General features: G+C 46.4%; 1 protein-coding gene across 1 annotated transcript in view; it reads left to right on the forward strand.

Annotated features, from left to right (window-relative positions):
- Nucleotides 1-15030, forward strand: part of GNG4 (G protein subunit gamma 4) — a 36237-nt gene extending 21207 nt beyond the window's left edge. Inside the window, exons 2-3 of the mRNA XM_077345614.1 lie at nucleotides 2081-2196; nucleotides 13826-15030. Of these exons, the coding sequence (XP_077201729.1) occupies nucleotides 2098-2196; nucleotides 13826-13954 (228 nt within the window). The 5' untranslated portion in view covers nucleotides 2081-2097 and the 3' untranslated portion in view covers nucleotides 13955-15030. The remainder of the gene's footprint in view (nucleotides 1-2080; nucleotides 2197-13825) is intronic.
- The last annotated feature ends 1502 nt before the right edge of the window (nucleotides 15031-16532 follow it).

Genomic DNA, 16532 nt, shown 5'->3' on the forward strand with positions numbered 1-16532 from the left:
AGGGGCAGACTGGTGGCGATGTTGCCAGATTGCCCTGGGCCAGGCTGGGGGGTGGGCTGTGTCACCTTCCTATTGGTCCCAAGTCCGGGGGGAGCAGGGCCAGTCCAAAGATCTCCGCCCACCAATGCCTTAGCTTTTTATTATACAACGAAGCTGTTCCAGATTACATTTTTATGCCACCCTTCCACAAAGGTCAGGGTGGTTTACATCATAATCATTATAGCAATGTAGCTGTTCTCACCACTCCCACAAAAGCCTTTTGGATGGACAGCGAAGTGGTGGGAAGGAGGCTCAAGGCAAGGAAGGCGCAGGGAAAATGGCCATGTGGATATTCTGTTGCCACTGAGAATGCCTCTACATTTGAGGCAGGGACAAGAGCGAGATAGGGAATTTGAATGTAACCATATGTACTGGCTTCCAGAGAGAAGGCAAGAGACCAGTTCATTAAAATCATAGATATTTCTTAACTAATGAGGGAATTCCCAATGTCTTTGAAGGAAGAGGCTGCTAAAGATGCCTTCACTGGATATGGCCCATTATAAGCGATATTTTGTAGGGAAAATTCTGGCAACAACTCCAGGGTTTCCTGGATAAGTAACATGCTTTTTAAATTCGTATGTGTTACATGCAGAAGTCTTTACATTCTAATTGGTTTATTTCAATTTGTTAAACAGACTATTAGAGTTTTTTTTGCCCTTACAACCTGGTTTCTAGCATTGTTTGCTGCCTTGAGTTGAAGGACATAAGATTGGATAGAACTGTCTAAAACTAGTAAATACTTTTCAGTCTTGTTTTTTGCCTTGCTACAGCACAGAGGCTGTTTGCCCTTGTGGATAATTTCTGTCTGTAGATAGAATAAAGCAGTGGTCCCCAACCTGCGGGCGGCGGCCCGGGAAGCTTCTTACTGCGGGAGGGCGGGGAGAGGGGATCAGACTGCTGCCCTGCCGGTCCCCAGCCTCAGAAAGGTTGGGGACCACTGGAATAAAGGAATACTTTCCTGTTGGATATCAGAAGCTTTCAGTTGGGTGGACCATGCAGTTTTGCAGATGCATTTGAAATAGATTTCTAGAATTAAGGGAACAGCATTTCTGGGGGGGGGGCTGCTGGAGAAGCTACAGCTTGAGATATATTCTGTGGGCTTCTGTATTCATTGCCTTTTGTATTGCCTCCCATCTCATTCAATGTATATGTAAGACTACTGGATACGATACAGCTTTATATCTCTTTAAACAAGCTTCTGGAAGTTTCTGCCTCGGTGCTAGATGTTGTGGTAAAGTGGCTGAGAAAGAACATGGGTGTGGATAAGATTAAGGTGATGCTTGCTGTTAAGGCTGGTGTTCTGGGATGAATTATGCTGCCCATTCTGGATGAGGTGATTCCCCCTTTTAACATGCTTAAAGAGCCTAACTACCTGTTTCATTGTTTCCAGATCCGCTCTGCTTTCTGGCAAACCAGATATTTGCTGGGAGCACATGAAAGCCTGATTTGGATTGGGGCTGTGGAGAGAGGGGGGTTGGAACTTCTCTCTAATCCATGCAGGTTTCCAGACCTAAAACAGCCACTATTTGCTGTGTTGGGGAAACATCTGTAGTCTATCCATACATGCTAACTGGCCTTATCAGAGGTCTCCAATATTACATCATTCCTGCTCTGAGATAAAACCAACCTTACGGCCCTTTCCGATACATAGAAGTGGCAATTTCTTATAGGTGAAAATATACGCAGCTATGGATGAATATTCAAAAGATGAATATGGTGTGTTGCTCCTAAGACAACATGAATGTACTAAAAGGCTTTGCAGAAGAAATAATTTGGAGGTAATTTGTGACACCACCCCAAGACAACATAGTGAGGGGCGGTATATACAATAATTAAATAAATAAATACTTTGAAATCTCAGCACAATCTGATGGAGGGATCCAATGGACGGAGGTTTATACGACCCAACATTTTTTAGGTGCTAGTGGTCTCAAATTTAGCTCCTCTGTTATTGTAGATCCAACATGGCCAGAAAGGAGTAACATATATGCTAATTTACATTATTACCAACAAAATTTGTTTAATGCTTTAATTTTGACAGTAATAGAAAAAAACAGAATGAAGGAGGCAATGCCAAATAACAGTACGACAAGTATATCTCAAGCAAGAAAAGCAGTGGAACAACTAAAAATGGAGGCCTACTTGGACAGGATAAAGGTAAATTGAAAATTGTAATTAAATTTACATGTATTATTTCATGGTGGCATTTACTATGCACTGCAGAAATGTTTAGCTAGAAATTAAGGATATGTTGCTCATATTTTACAGCAGTGGTCCCCAACCCGTGGGCCGCAGCCCGGTGCCGAGCCGCGAAGGCCATGGCGCCAGGCCACGGCTCCCTCTCCCCGCCCCCCCCGCAGTAACAACCTTCCCAGGCCGCAAGCTTGCGGCCCGGGAAGCTTCTTACTGCGGGAGGGGGGGAGAGGGAATCAGGGCCACGCCCGCGCAGTGTGCATGCGCGGCCGAAATCACGAATGTGCAGCACTTTTGCGCATGTGTGAAAGTGCCGCACATGCGCGATTTTGGCCATGCATTGAATTATGGCCATGCATTGAATTGAATTATGGTGTAAACGAAGTTCATGATAATCCAGCAGCAAGTTTAACATATGTAAAGGTAAAGGTATCCCCTGTGCAAGCACAGAGTCATGTCTGACCCTTGGGGTGACGCCCTCCAGCATTTTCATGGCAGACTCAAAACGGGGTGGTTTGCCATTCCCTTCCCCAGTCATTACCATTTTACCCTCCCAGCAAGCTGGGTACTCATTTTACCGACCTCGGAAGGATGGAAGGCTGAGTCAACCTTGAGCCAGCTGCTGGGATCGAACTCCCAGCCTCATGGGCAGAGCTTCAGACAGCATGTCGGTTGCCTTATCACCCTGCGCCACAAGAGGCTATGTTAACATATGTACATGTGTGCATATGCACACACACTCAAATACACATTATGAATGCAACCCTAAGAATCCTTTGCTGGGTGGAAGTCACACCGAATAGAGGATCTAAGCAGAACTGAGGAGACCAGTAAGTCTCCCATTTTCCCTTGCAGCTAATTTCAGAAACTGAAATTACTCAATTAGAGTGTGTCTGGCACTCCCTTTTCCAGACAGCCGCTGGTGCTCTCTGCCATTCCTGAGGCATTCCCAGAGACTCCTGGTGGACATCAGACTTGAGAGTGGGTGGGGTTGATGTCACCTGAACTCCTCCTCCTCTCATCCAGCACTCCTGGCTCCAAGTAGCTTTCTTACAATCTCCTGGAGGCTGGGCTGATCCTCCCCAGTCTGTCCCACAGAGTCTCCTTTTATCCCTCCCAGCCACCCATGCAGTTCCCACCCCAATTGTGCTTGCCACTGGCTCACCCAGTCAGCATCCTGAGCCTCCATGCAGCTGCACTCCCCCTTACCTCCTCCGGGCTGGCCCTGCCGGCTGAGCCTTAGGTTTTTTTTTATGTTAGAAATTCAGATTAACAAACAAGTGAAATAGTTGGGAACATATGGACAACTTTAAATACAGAATGGTATGCCAAAACATACACATACATTTCATGGTTTACACCTTTCTCTCACATATATAAATACAGGTATTCATGTTAGTACACAAACATAGGAATTCTACTGAATTCCATCTGGGTTTAGAGATGTTTGCAAGCACTGCAAAAGCTGCCGTAAAGACCATAAGGAGAAATTATGTAGTTTCAGTCAGTCCTAGAGGAGATCAGCCCTGACTGCTCCGTAGAAGGCCAGATCCTGAAGATGAAACTCAAATACTTTGGCCACCTCATGAGAAGACTCCCTGGAGAAGAGCCTAATGCTGGGAGCGATCGAGGGCAAAAGAAGAAGGGGACGACAGAGAATGAGGTGGCTGGATGGAGTCACTGAAGCAGTAGGTGCAAACTTAAATGGACTCCGGGGAATGGTAGAGGACAGGAAGGCCTGGAGGATCATTGTCCATGGGGTCACGATGGGTCAGACAAGACTTCGCAACTAACAACAATAACAACAACGTGTAGTTTCAAAAGGTTCACTAACTGAAATGCAACTCTTTTGAGAAACAGCCTGCCCGTGTCTCTTGGAAATGGTACCTTGGCTAATCTTCTTTAAAATTTATTTAGGGATTTATATTTTGCCCCTCATGGACACACACACACACACATATTATAAAAACAGATGTTTGACCCACAGTTAGACACATTAACATCAGCCAAAATGACTGGATTTGATGATTTATAGGCTGCCAAGTGCTGGCTTCTAGGAGGTGTCAGAAGTGGGAAGGAGAGCAGAAGAGGCAGGAGGGAGGCCTGATGTATTCCAAAGGCGATCCCTCAGTTATGCAGGCCTCAGACTGTGTAAGGTCTGTGTAAGGTTAGAACCAAAACTTTGAATCAGATTCAGAAATCAGTTGGAAGTCAATGCAGCTACCGCAGCACAGGTCTTATATTGGTTCTCTACTGCGTCCATGTGAGAATCTGGGCAGCTGCATTTTGAGCCAGTTGTAACTTCCAAAGCAGATTCAAGGGTAGGCCAACATAGAGCAAGTTACAGTAATCAAGTCTGTTACTGACTGTAGCATTGGCGAGGTATTCCGGGACCAGGTAGGGTGCCAGTAGCCTAACCTGGCGAAAGTGGAAAAATGCCTGCTGAGCTACCTTTGTCACTTGAGTCTCCATTATTAGGGCGGCATCAAGGATAACTTCCAGGTTCCTAGCTAAGTGTGCAGCTGTAAGCTGCACCCCAGTCAACATAGGAAGGTGCACTTCCTGTTCTTGTCCCTTCCTACCTAGCCAAAGGACCTCTGTCTTTGCAGGGTTCAGTATGAGATGGCTAGCTTTAATCCATTCCGTCACCACCTTCAGAGACTGCACCAATGCAGTTGGAAGAGCATCTGGCCGATCATCCATCACGAGCTGGGTGTCAGCTGCGTATTGGTGGCACCCAAGTCCAAAGCTCCAAACTAGCTGGGTGACGGGGCACATAAAGCTGTTAAATAATGTCAGGAAGAGGATCGCACCCTGTGGAGCTCCACAAGGGATTTGGCAGTAATGTGATTAATTCTCCCCGATCACAAACCTTTGTCCTCAACCACAGAGAAAGAAGGTAACCTACTGAAGGGCAGCCCCCTGGATCCTCACGTTGATGTGGCAGTGAGCAAGATTCTCATGGTCTACCACATCTAACACTGCTGTGAGATTGAGTAGCACCAGTAGTCTTGACCCATCTCGGTTAGCTGTCATTTGAAATCATCCATCAAGGTGACCAGTGCCATTTCAACTCCATGGCCAGGGCAGAAGCCCAGCCGGAATGGATCCAGAACCGAAGCTTCGTCCTGGAATGCTAGCAATTGGTTTGTGGCAGCCCTTTCAATCACCTTCCCCAGAAACAGAAGATGCAAAACCGGGCAGTAACTGGCTGTGTCCTGGGGATCCAATGATGACTTTTTCAATAGAGGGTGAACCATTGCCTTCTTCAGACCATCCGAGAAGGTCCCAATAGAAAGGGACAGATGGATAATCTCCCAGAGTGGTCCTACATGCTCACTACTGGCTTTAACAAGCCATGAGGGGCAAGGATCTAGAGCAGGGGTAGTCAACCTGTGGTCCTCCAGATGTTCATGGACTACAATTCCATTGTAGGCAGGGGCTCATGGGAATTGCAGTCCATGAACATCTGGAGGACCACAGGTTGACTACTCCTGATCTAGAGGATAAGTGATCAGCCTCATTGACGCTAGCAGCCTGTCTACATCAACCTGGACAAGACATTGGAAACTGTCAAAACACTCCTGCTAAGGTGGCCGAGGGGCCTCAAGTTCTGCGACTGTATTAAGTGTTGGGGGAAGGTCACGGGAGAGTGATGATATTTTATCCGCAAAATAGCTCACAAAAGCCTCACAGCTGATATCCGATTGACTATTATTTGTGCACCCTTAATCTGCAGAGGCAGTGCCAAATAGCAAGGAGATTTGAGGGACTATGGTGAAGATACAAGGTAGAGATGTACTCAGTTTGGTGATTTGACATGATCCTTGTCTAATACAGAAAATGGATGGAAAATCTCCAAGGAAGATGTTAGCTTAGAGAGAAAGTATTAAATACTAACAAGAAAGCCCATTGCAACCAGGAATGCAATGGGTGCTAGGACCCAGGGTACATTAGAAGGTGCAGATCTCTCTCTGTGTCTCTTTCTCTCCCTCTCGCTGTGTGTCTCTTGGTGTGCCTCACAGCAGGAGGCATAGCAGGTAATCAGGGCTGGTTTGTAGGAGGGAAGCAGGGCTGGTGTGCAGTTTTGGGCAGCTCTCCCTGTGTGTCTCTCTCTCCCTCCATTGCAGCAGGGGCGGCTCTCCCTGTGTCTCTCTCTCCGTCGCAGCAGGAGCCATATCAGGTAATTAGGGCTTGTTCTTAGGAGGGAAGCAGGACTGCTCAGCAGCTTGGGGCAGTTATCTCTGTGTCTCTCTCTCTGCCTCCCTCGCAGCAGAAGGGATAGGAGGGAATGAGGGCTTGTATTCAGTCTGGCAGGGCTCTGTGTGTCTCTCTCTGTCTCTGGCACGTCTGAGAGGAACGTGGCTAGCATCCAGGGAGAGAGGGCGGGAGCTGTAGGGGCAGGGCCAATCAGGGTGCAGCCAGCAACGCTGGCCGCACCCTGATTGGCCCTATTCCAACCTGGATACCCGGACACATTCCACCCCCCAGGCTGTTTCACAAATATATAGAGCAGGGGTGGGCAAACTGTGGCTTTCCAGATGTCCATGGACTTCAGTTCCCGTGAGCCCCTGCCAACGAATGCTGATATAGAGGAATCATGGATAAGGATATGTGGAATGAATTAATACTGTAACAGTGATAACGGTAATTCAAAAAATAGTGTTGAGAATTGGTACAAAAGTTTTCTTTTTCAATAAACAGGTTAGTATGAAATACTGGATTAATGTATGTATGTGTCCAGTAACACCTTTAAGCCAAACAAAGTTTTAAAGGTGCCACAGGACTCAAACTTCGGCCAGCTGCTTCAGACTAATATGACTACCCACATGAATATCTTAATTTATGCATTTATTTAAAACACTATCTTTCTACTTAATCAGGGCCCTTGAGGAAATGACAGTTAAAATTCATTGAAATCACCTTTTAAAAGTCCAAATATATATTAAATAGCAATTAAAACATTAACAGGAAGTAAGGAAATAGTAAATAAACTAAAATAGTCTTCATTTGTAAACAGAAGACCATGATAATGTGGGACAGATACATTTTCCTGGGATGGGAATTCCAATGTTGGCACCACAGTCAAAAAGGCCCTCCTTCAGTTGCCCACCCATTTCTCCTTAGATGACAGATACCTGAAGCAGGACCCCAAAAGATTACTATAATGTTTGGATAGGTCCTTCAGATATGTTGGTCCCAAGCCAGCTAGGGCTTTAAGGATGAATACAAGCACCTTGAATTGGGTCCAGAAGCAAATTGGAAGCCAGCGTAGATGGAAAAAGATGGAAGTTATATGCTCCTCGTAAACTACTTGAGTCAGCATGGCTCCTAAAGCATTCTATATCAATTATAGCTTACAACATTTTTCAAGGGCAGCCCCACATAGAGCATATTGCAGTAATTGGTCCCCAACCTTTTTATCACCGGGGATGGGTCAACATTTGACAATTTTACTGAGGCCCGGGGGGGGGGGTAGTCTTTGGCCGAGGGACATCGCCGCCTGAGCCCCTGCTCTGCTTGCTTTCCCACTGGTGCCCCTGACTTCCTGGCACCCACTGAGGGGCGCTGCCAGCAGCAGCTGCACAGTGCAACGCCGAGGGGGAGCCCCAGCCATGGCGGCCACTGGAGAGCACCAAAGGTGAGTCAGCGTCAGAGTGGCAGGGCAGCCCCTGAGGCAGCAGCCGGGTAGGAGGACGAGGAGGAGCTCCAGCCCGGTACCAACTGATCCACGAACCGGGACCAGTCCCCGGACCGGGGGTTAGGGACCACTCATCTAATGTATATGTTACCAGGGCATATACCACAGCTGTAAAATCTTGTTTATTTGGCATAGACTACAGCTGACTCAGCAGCTGAAACTGGTGAAAGGCATTATTGGTTCACCCCAAACTGTGAACCTGTTCCTTTAGGGGGAGTGCAACCCCATCAAGGAGACACCTCAGTTCCTGGGTCAGTCCTTCTACCTCCAATACTGTCAAAATTACGCTTCAATTTATTAGTCCTGGTTCTCAAAACTGCCTCCAGGTACTGGTTGAAGTCTACCTAGGCTCAGCTGGAAGTACAGGATAGAGCTGCATATCATCTCACATTAGTGACAACCAGTCCCAATTTCTGGATGCCCTCACCCAGCTGTTTCATATTAAAAGTAAAAGTCATGGGAGACAAAATGGAACCAAATGGTGCCCCCAGATTTCAACCGTGAAAGTCAGTTCAGAAGGATGTCTTGATTAAAGTCACTGTGAGGTCTGGAAGTCATAACAGGATTGTATCTCCTCTGTCCATCTCTGGGTGCAGGTCATCCACTAGGGAAACCAAAGCAGGTCAGTCCTATTCCCAGGCCTGACATGTGAGTGGTATAAATAATTTGCATTGTAAATGCCAGAGATAGCCCATTGGATGTCACAACACTTTCTACAAGTGTCAGATCATGAACAATTATGTAGATTAGCTATTGTTTCTGTCTCACTCCGTCTTTAAAAAAAAAGAGTATTGTTAACTATTTCTAAAATAGTGTTGTGAGATCAACAGCAGCTTTAGTAAGATGTTTGTGGATGTGCTCATTTTAGACACAAAGCAAGTGCAGAATGGATGTCATTGCAAGAATAGTAATTATGCTTGTCTTGTCTTAGAAGGTGACTGTAGTAATTGCAGCGTTTTCTCTTGTCAGTGAATGTTATAATAATAGAGTATCTAACAGGATTATGTTCTAACTTGGGCTGTTTTTAATAATCTCCTTTACTTTAAAATGTAAGGGTAAAATTCCACAATTGTTCTATAGGTTGCTAATTCTCTCTTAAATCACAAATATTTGATAACTTTGACCTCTGTATACTCATTTTATCATCAGCAGGAGGTTGGGATTGTGCTTACACACACACACACACACACACACACACACACACACACTCTCTCTCTCTCTCTCTCTTTCTACAAAACTAGCCTGCTTTAAAAGTGGGCTAGAAGCTATCATTATTGCCCCCACCATCATGGCAGGAGCCTGGGGTGGAGAGCAGCATGGCCATGAGACCTCAGCCACCCTCCCCGCTGCCAGCTCTCTCCTTGGGAGTGCTGGGAGAGGGGAGCGGAGGGTGCCATGTCGAAGCGTGATCCTAGGCCATTTGTAAAGTGGGCCTTGGCAGTGCATCCTGTATGCCAGTGTCCCTGTGCTCCTACGGCAAGCACTGGCAGAAGGAGCACTGCCTGCTTCCAGGTGGCTTTAAAAGCTGGCTAGGAGGCAGCAGCCACCCTGGCCACACCAGTGGTCATAGTGGGAGCATGGGGAGAGTGGTGAGAAGCAGGGCCATGCCATCCTCTGTGGCATCTTCCAGCAGCAAGAGCTGCCTGGGGTGGGGCAGGTGCTGGATTCTAAGGCCTTAAAGCAATGGGCATAACCTCCCTCTGCTGTGAGTTCTCGTGGGGGTGGCTCGGACCCAGATTCAGCCCCCCTGCATCACATACTACTGGGCAGTGCTGGGATTGGGGATCAGAGCCTCCCAGCAAGGCTGTTAGTGGCTCACACCACTTCTCGGTCTGTGGGGAGGGCAGGCATCGGGCCATGGTGGAGGCAGCAAGGACTCGTGGCCCCTGCTGAGGGCTGGAAGAGCATCTGATTGGTCCTCAATGTTGGGGGTCCCCTTTCCCAGCAACGGCCAATCAGAGGCCTCGCAGCCGTGACTGATGGTGTGCCGTCTTCTCTGAGTGGCCCTCAGGGGGAGGGCTGGCATGTTGTGAGAAGTACCCTCCACATTTTATTGTATATAGAAGATTATTGTATATAGATAGTAGATAGATGAATGAAGAAAAGGAAATGAGGATCACCTTTCAGTTAGTTGCTTTTATACCCCATTTTTCCACTACCTAAAGGCATCTCAAAGTAGCTTATAATCACCTTTCTTCCCTCTCTTCACAGCAGACACCCTGTGAGGTAGTTGAGGCTAAGAGAACTCTGACAGAACTGCTGTGTGAGAACAGCTCTAATAGGGCTGTGATTAGCTCAAGGTCACCCAGCTGGCTGTATGTAGATGAATGGGGAATCAAGCCCAACTTTCCTTTTATCTTAATTTTATACCACTTGACATTTTATTTATTACATTTATATACACCCTCCCCTGAGGCTCAGGGTGGTTTACATGGCAGCTTGTGGTGCAGTACAGAGAACGTCATCACTTTGAACATAGAATTGGGAACAATAATACTTTTGAAGAAACACCAACTGAAAACACATAAACCTCTAATGATAGAATAGATAACAATAATGTTCAGCATTCAACACTTAGCTGTGACACTCTGATTTTGCAGTCTGCTGTCTAAAGTTTCTGTGCTGTGGCTTGGCACAGCTGTCTGCGAGATGTAGTTGGAGGTGGAAGGGGTCTCTGGGCACTAGTAGGTAGAATTGTTTCATTGGCCTCGTGGAAAAGCCTGGTGGAAGAGCTCCATTTTGCAGGCCCTGCAGAACTGTTTTAGTTCCGTCAGGGACCTGATTTCTTCTGGGAGCTCATTCCATTAGGCGGGTGCCAGAACAGAAAATACCTTAGCCCTGGTCAAGGTCAAACAAGCCTCCCTGGGGTGGGTATCGCCAGCTTGTTGGTTCCTGTAGAGCAGTGGTTCTCAACCTTGGGGTCGGGACCCCATTTGGGGTCGCCTGACCCTTTCCCCAGGGTCACCAGGTTGCCCACCACTGGAGAGACAGGCGGCAGCGTGTGGAGGTTTGTGGTGGCAGTGGTGGGTGGCAGGCAGCAGCGTGTGGAGGCGGGTGGCAGCAGAGGCGGCGGAGCCATGGCAATGGCTGCCTCCATGCCACCTCAGTTGTTGTTCATGCATGCGCACACACGTTTCCAGCACCCCACTGGCTCCTTCTACAGCTGCCCAGCCCGCTAAGAGGGTTACACCAGCCTGCCAAGGAATGCGCCAAAACGCTTCACTCAGTTTTCAGAGCTGGCAAGAAAGCAACCTCCTCCCTCCGCGGGTCCAAAGTCGCCCCATCCCTCTCGATTCTGTCCGACAAGCCCCGAGTGCTCTGCAGCAGGGCCGCCACAGAACCCCCCTGTGGTTAAAAGAGGGGAGAAAGGAGAGAAGTAGGGCTAGCTGGCAGCTCCTCCAGCTGGGTCTCTGTTGGGCTTCAATGCTGAAGTTGAGGTCACGGCGAAGTAAAGGTTGTGAACCACTGCTGTAGAGCATAGTGCTCTTTGGAGGCATCGGTGGAGAGGCGGTTCTCCAGGTAGACATTTTATGGCCTTGAAGGTGATTACCAGAACCTTATGCCTGATCCAGTATTCAACTGGTAACCAGTGCAGCTGTTGGAGTGTGGGCTGGATGTGGGCCCTCCAAGGTGTTCTCGTAAGAACCCTGGCTGCTGCATTCTGGACCAGTTGTAGTTTCCAGGTCAGGGATAAGAGTAGGCCCACATAGACAAGTTGCAGAAATCTAGCCTAGAGGTGACCATCCCTTGGATCACGGTGACTAGGTGTTCTGGGTCCAGGTAGAGTACTAGTAGCTAGGCTTGGCTCAGGTGGAAGAACGCCAGCCTTGCTACTCTTGTGACTTGCTCCTCTATTGAGAGGGAAGTGTCGAAGTTCATGCCCAAGTTTCTGGCTGAGTGCAGCTGATATTTGTACCCCCTCCAGGTAGGCAAGCGTGGTTTTTCATCAGGACTTTTCCTACCAAGCCACTTGAATTCCGTCTTTGAAGGATTACACTTCAGACAGCTCTGTTTGAGCCTATGACTGCTTCCAGACATCTGGCTAATGAGTCTGGGGGTGAATCAGGGTGGCCATCCATCATAACAAAAAGCTGGGTTTCATCTGCGTATTGGTGACATCCCAGTCCAAACCTCCTTATCAGCTGGGTGAGAGGGCACATGGAAATATTAAATAGGATTGGAAAGAGAACCAGTCCTTGTGGCACTTCATATGGGAGTTGCCAACGATGAGATTGGCTTTCTCCAATTGCTGTCTTCTGTCAGCGACCCAGGAGAAAAGAGACCAGCCATTGAAGGGCTGTCCCTCATATCCCGGTGTCAACAAGGCGATGAACAAACAGCTCGTGATCTACTGTGTCAAACGCTGCTGTGAGATTGAGTAGTATTAGCAGTGCTGATCCACCTCAATCCATGTGCTGGCGGAGGTTGTCCATCAGGGTGACCAATGCTGTCTCAATCCCATGGCCAGGCTGGAAGCCTGACTGAGCAGGGTCTAGGACTGAAGCTTCTTATGGGAATGCTGTCAGTTGGTCTGTGGCAGCTCTTTCCACCACCTTCCCTAGGAACGCTAAATGTGAGACAGGGCAGTAGTTGGAGAGCTCCCACAGGTCCAGGGATGGTTTTTTCAGCAGAGGCCAAACCACTGCCTCCCTCAGTCCCTCCTGGAATTCTCCTGTTGAGAGGGAGAGGTTGATTATCTCCCGTGGGGGGGGGGGCATGTATTCATGTCTGATCCTTTGTTCAGCTGTGAAGGGCAGGGGTCCAGGGAGCAGGTGGTTGGCTTCGTACAAGTCAGTATCCTGTCCACTTCTGTCAGCGAGAGTCATCTGAACCTGTCTAGTGTATCTTCCAAAGGCAGCCAAGTGGCCTCTAGTTCCTTTTCTGTGTCCAGAGTTGGAGGGAGGTCATGGTGGAGGGTCGAGACTGTATCTGCAAAATAGCTCGCAAGTGCCTCAAAGCTGATATCCAAATTGTCACTGTTTTGGCACCCTTCCTTGAGGGTGGTGAGTGATCAGACTACCCTAAATGTGCTGGGCACAAGTTAGCAGATTCAATGATAGTCAAGTAAAAGTTCTGTTTTACTGACTTCACTGCCATCTCATAGGTTTTCTTAAATGCCCTGTAGGATGTTCCCTACACTTCATCACGAGTTTTCCTCCAAGCTTGCTCTAGCCATCTCAGTTCCTGTTTCAATTTGCGGAGCAGCTCTGTATACCAGAGGGCTCACTATTGATGGGGGTGGAAAGGGCATCGGAGTGTGACCTCATTGATGGCTGTTGGCATCCTGTCATGCCAATCGCTGACTAGCTCATTTAGAAAGTCACCAGGAGGCACTAGATCCCTCAGAGTGTTCAGGAATCCATTTGGATCCATAGGTCTCTTTGGGCAAGCCAGATTTTGCTTGGCACCAAATTGGGGAGTAGAAGGCATTCTTAGCCGGGCCTTCAAGGTGGAGTGGTCTGACCATAGAATGGGGTTGGCTGCTATCAGCTCCACTTCCAGTCCTGCACCAAAGATTAATGTTAACAGCAATTTCCTGAAGAAAAGAAAAAGAAAACTCTAGCAAGAAAGAAGATTTATAGCATTATTTTTTCATGTTTTCAAGTAACCTATCCTGTGTTTTGAATCCCCCCCCCCCCCCAGTGAGTGCCAGTTTCGGGCGCTTTTCATAAGCCTACATGTAAGAAGAGAATGCCACTGCCTAACGGATAATCTTACTTAGTTTCCAAAAGCAAGATTATGTGATGCAAGTTGTGCTGTCTCATTTATCTCCTGCAGCTTCTTTAGGTTTAAGTCTGTGTGTTTGATGTGTGTGTTTTACAGCCACTGTGACATTAGTGCTAATGTTCAGGTTTTTATTTCTATCTTACTTGGTTTTCGAAACCTTTCTAGGTATCCAAGGCTGCTGCTGATTTGTTGGCATACTGTGATGCCCATATGGGAGAAGATCCACTTATTATACCAGTGCCTGCATCTGAAAATCCCTTCAGGGAGAAGAAGCTGTTGTGTACTATTCTTTGAATTCCCTTAATTTTTTAAAAAAATGTCCTTTGTGAAAATGTTAATGATGGTTCATGCTTTTCCCGAAGACCTCATCTGGGTTACACAGTAATTTAGTTCAGTAGTGACTTTCTAAGAAAACAGTACCATTTGAAATTACTGTAAGTATTTTACATGAATGTCTAATGTAAAATTTTCTATTAATTCTGTATATTAAATATTTCTGCTGTTGAGATTTTGTAATGAAGGAACTTGGTTTTGTCTCAGATGTATGACAGTTAGCCAATTAGCCACTTCTGTGTGTGTTTGTCTGTAAGAGAAACAGTTGTTCAGACGAGCAATACCAACTCTCTGGGTTTTTTTTTAATGTTTATTTTAGTTTAAGAAATGTGAGTTTAGTAATTAGTATTGTGCTTGGTGATACCAATGAAAATACTGGAGCTTTTCAGAATCTAGTTTTACCTCTCCACTTTAGAGATTAATCTGCTAGATTGCTCAGCCTTTGTTTTTGACTGCATCAAAAACAATTTTAGATGATGAGCACAACAAAACGCGGCAAGCCACAGTAAGACTGTAGAGATCTTAAATCATAAATCAGAATGACATTCTAGAACATTAGCAGGATCGGTATGTATAGCAAGTACAACTGACAAATTGTTGCTTGGACCTCTACAATTGAAGTAGTACTTTTTACAAGTACTGAGTCTTATGCTTCCAGTTCAGCATAAAACAGTTTGTAGAACATGAATATAGCAGTGCAGGTAGGTATCATTATTGTTGTCTTTAATAACTGCTTTTTTGCCCCAGGTTGGTCACTGCATGCTGTTATTGCAGTTCTGCATGCGTTAAGTAATTGTGTTTTCTGTATCACTGGCTTATGTTAGCTTTTTTCCTTAAACATTTCCATATGTCCTCTAAATAGGGGTAAATAAGGATTCATGTGATTTTCCCTTTTGGACAGTCACCTTAACTTGCCTCATGCTATGTGCTCAACAGTGCTACTGTGTGATTTAAGTCTTTTTCTCATCATTCATGTTTTTATGCTTTTGATATTAATTTAATAAAGCGGATTCTGATTTGCGTTTGCTGCCTTTGCAGACCTGGGGTCAAGTCCTACCAGTGCCATGGCTTCATTCATCCACTCTCATCAATATTAGTGCTGTCTTACAAGCTAAAATGGCAATGACTGTAGTGAAATCCATTAAGGGGTTTTGCACACACAAACACTGCAGACAGACTCGGGATTTGATGATTGATTTCACACTTACCTCTTTCCCGCCTCTTGAACAAATTTCTTACCCACTACAACTGTTTACTATTTTAGCAAATCCTGAGATGGTCCACTCATTATAGATGAAAACCAGCTTAGAGTAATTAGTGAATGGAATCTCTTTTTCTTGAAAATAATCAAATTTTATATAATTACATGTCAACCTGTATTTTGTGCATTTTGTAGTCCTTTTACATGGTCCAGTTTTAGTTCTTCATACTCATATAAAATGCCCACATAGTGAGGATCTGCTCATTGTACTGGAAGAAGTGAGCTGTAGTCCACAGAAGCTAATGCTGGAATAAAATATGAATTTTTAAGGCACCAGAAACCCCTTGTTTATTCTTACAGACCCTGTAGAAGATTATTCCTTTTTATTTATTTTTTCTTAGAAGATTAAACCAGTAAAGGATTCTATCTAAAGATACTATATGGTTGACCAAATGTAATAATAGCAGCAATCAAGAAAGTACATGCATCTTTGAACCTAATAATGTGGTTAAAGGTAAAGGTATCCCCTGTGCAAGCACTGGGTCATATCTGACCCTTGGGGTGACGTCCTCTAGCGTTTTCATGGCAGACTCAATATGGGGTGGTTTACCATTCCCTTCCCCAGTCATTACCGTTTACCCCCCAGCAAGATGGGTACTCATTTTACCGACCTCGGAAGGATGGAAGGCTGAGTCAACCTTGAGCCGGCTGCTGGGATTGAACTCCCAGCCTCATGGGCAGAGCTTTCAGACTGCATGTCTGCTGCCTTACCATTCTGCACCACAAGAGGCTCTTAATAATATGGTTACATACCCAAATATTAAGTTGGCAAATTTAGAATATACCATTCACTAGAAAGCCTTGGGACTCATGACAGAATAAGTGTTTTACAGTGTATATGCAACAATAATTTCTTATTAACCAATGAGAGACACTGGAGTCTGGGGCATAAAAAGACTTGCACACTACCCATAATAGGTATTCCAGGAAAAGAAGGCCCACTGAGGAACAGGATGAATAGTATAGTAAAACAGCAGGGAGCCCAACAGACACCCCACCAACCCCCACAGAATGCCCCAGCTCAATCCAGGACATGCACTTACCCACCTCCACAGCTGAAGAGGGCTCCAGTGTTGAGGTCAGTGCAGGGCAAGCTGCCACCAGAGTCAGGTGGGAGCACGGTCCTAGTGCTAACCCTCTTCAAACCACCAGGCAACCTCCTTCTTTCCCCCACCACCCCAGGGAATGCCGACCACAGATCCTGGATTAGCCCAGAACCCAGGAAAGGAGCAAGCTAAGGGGTGGCTCAAGGAAGAACCCTACCTGCCCAGACACTTG

This window comes from Paroedura picta, chromosome 1 (assembly GCF_049243985.1).
Source record: "Paroedura picta isolate Pp20150507F chromosome 1, Ppicta_v3.0, whole genome shotgun sequence".
NCBI classification, from domain to species: domain Eukaryota; kingdom Metazoa; phylum Chordata; class Lepidosauria; order Squamata; family Gekkonidae; genus Paroedura; species Paroedura picta.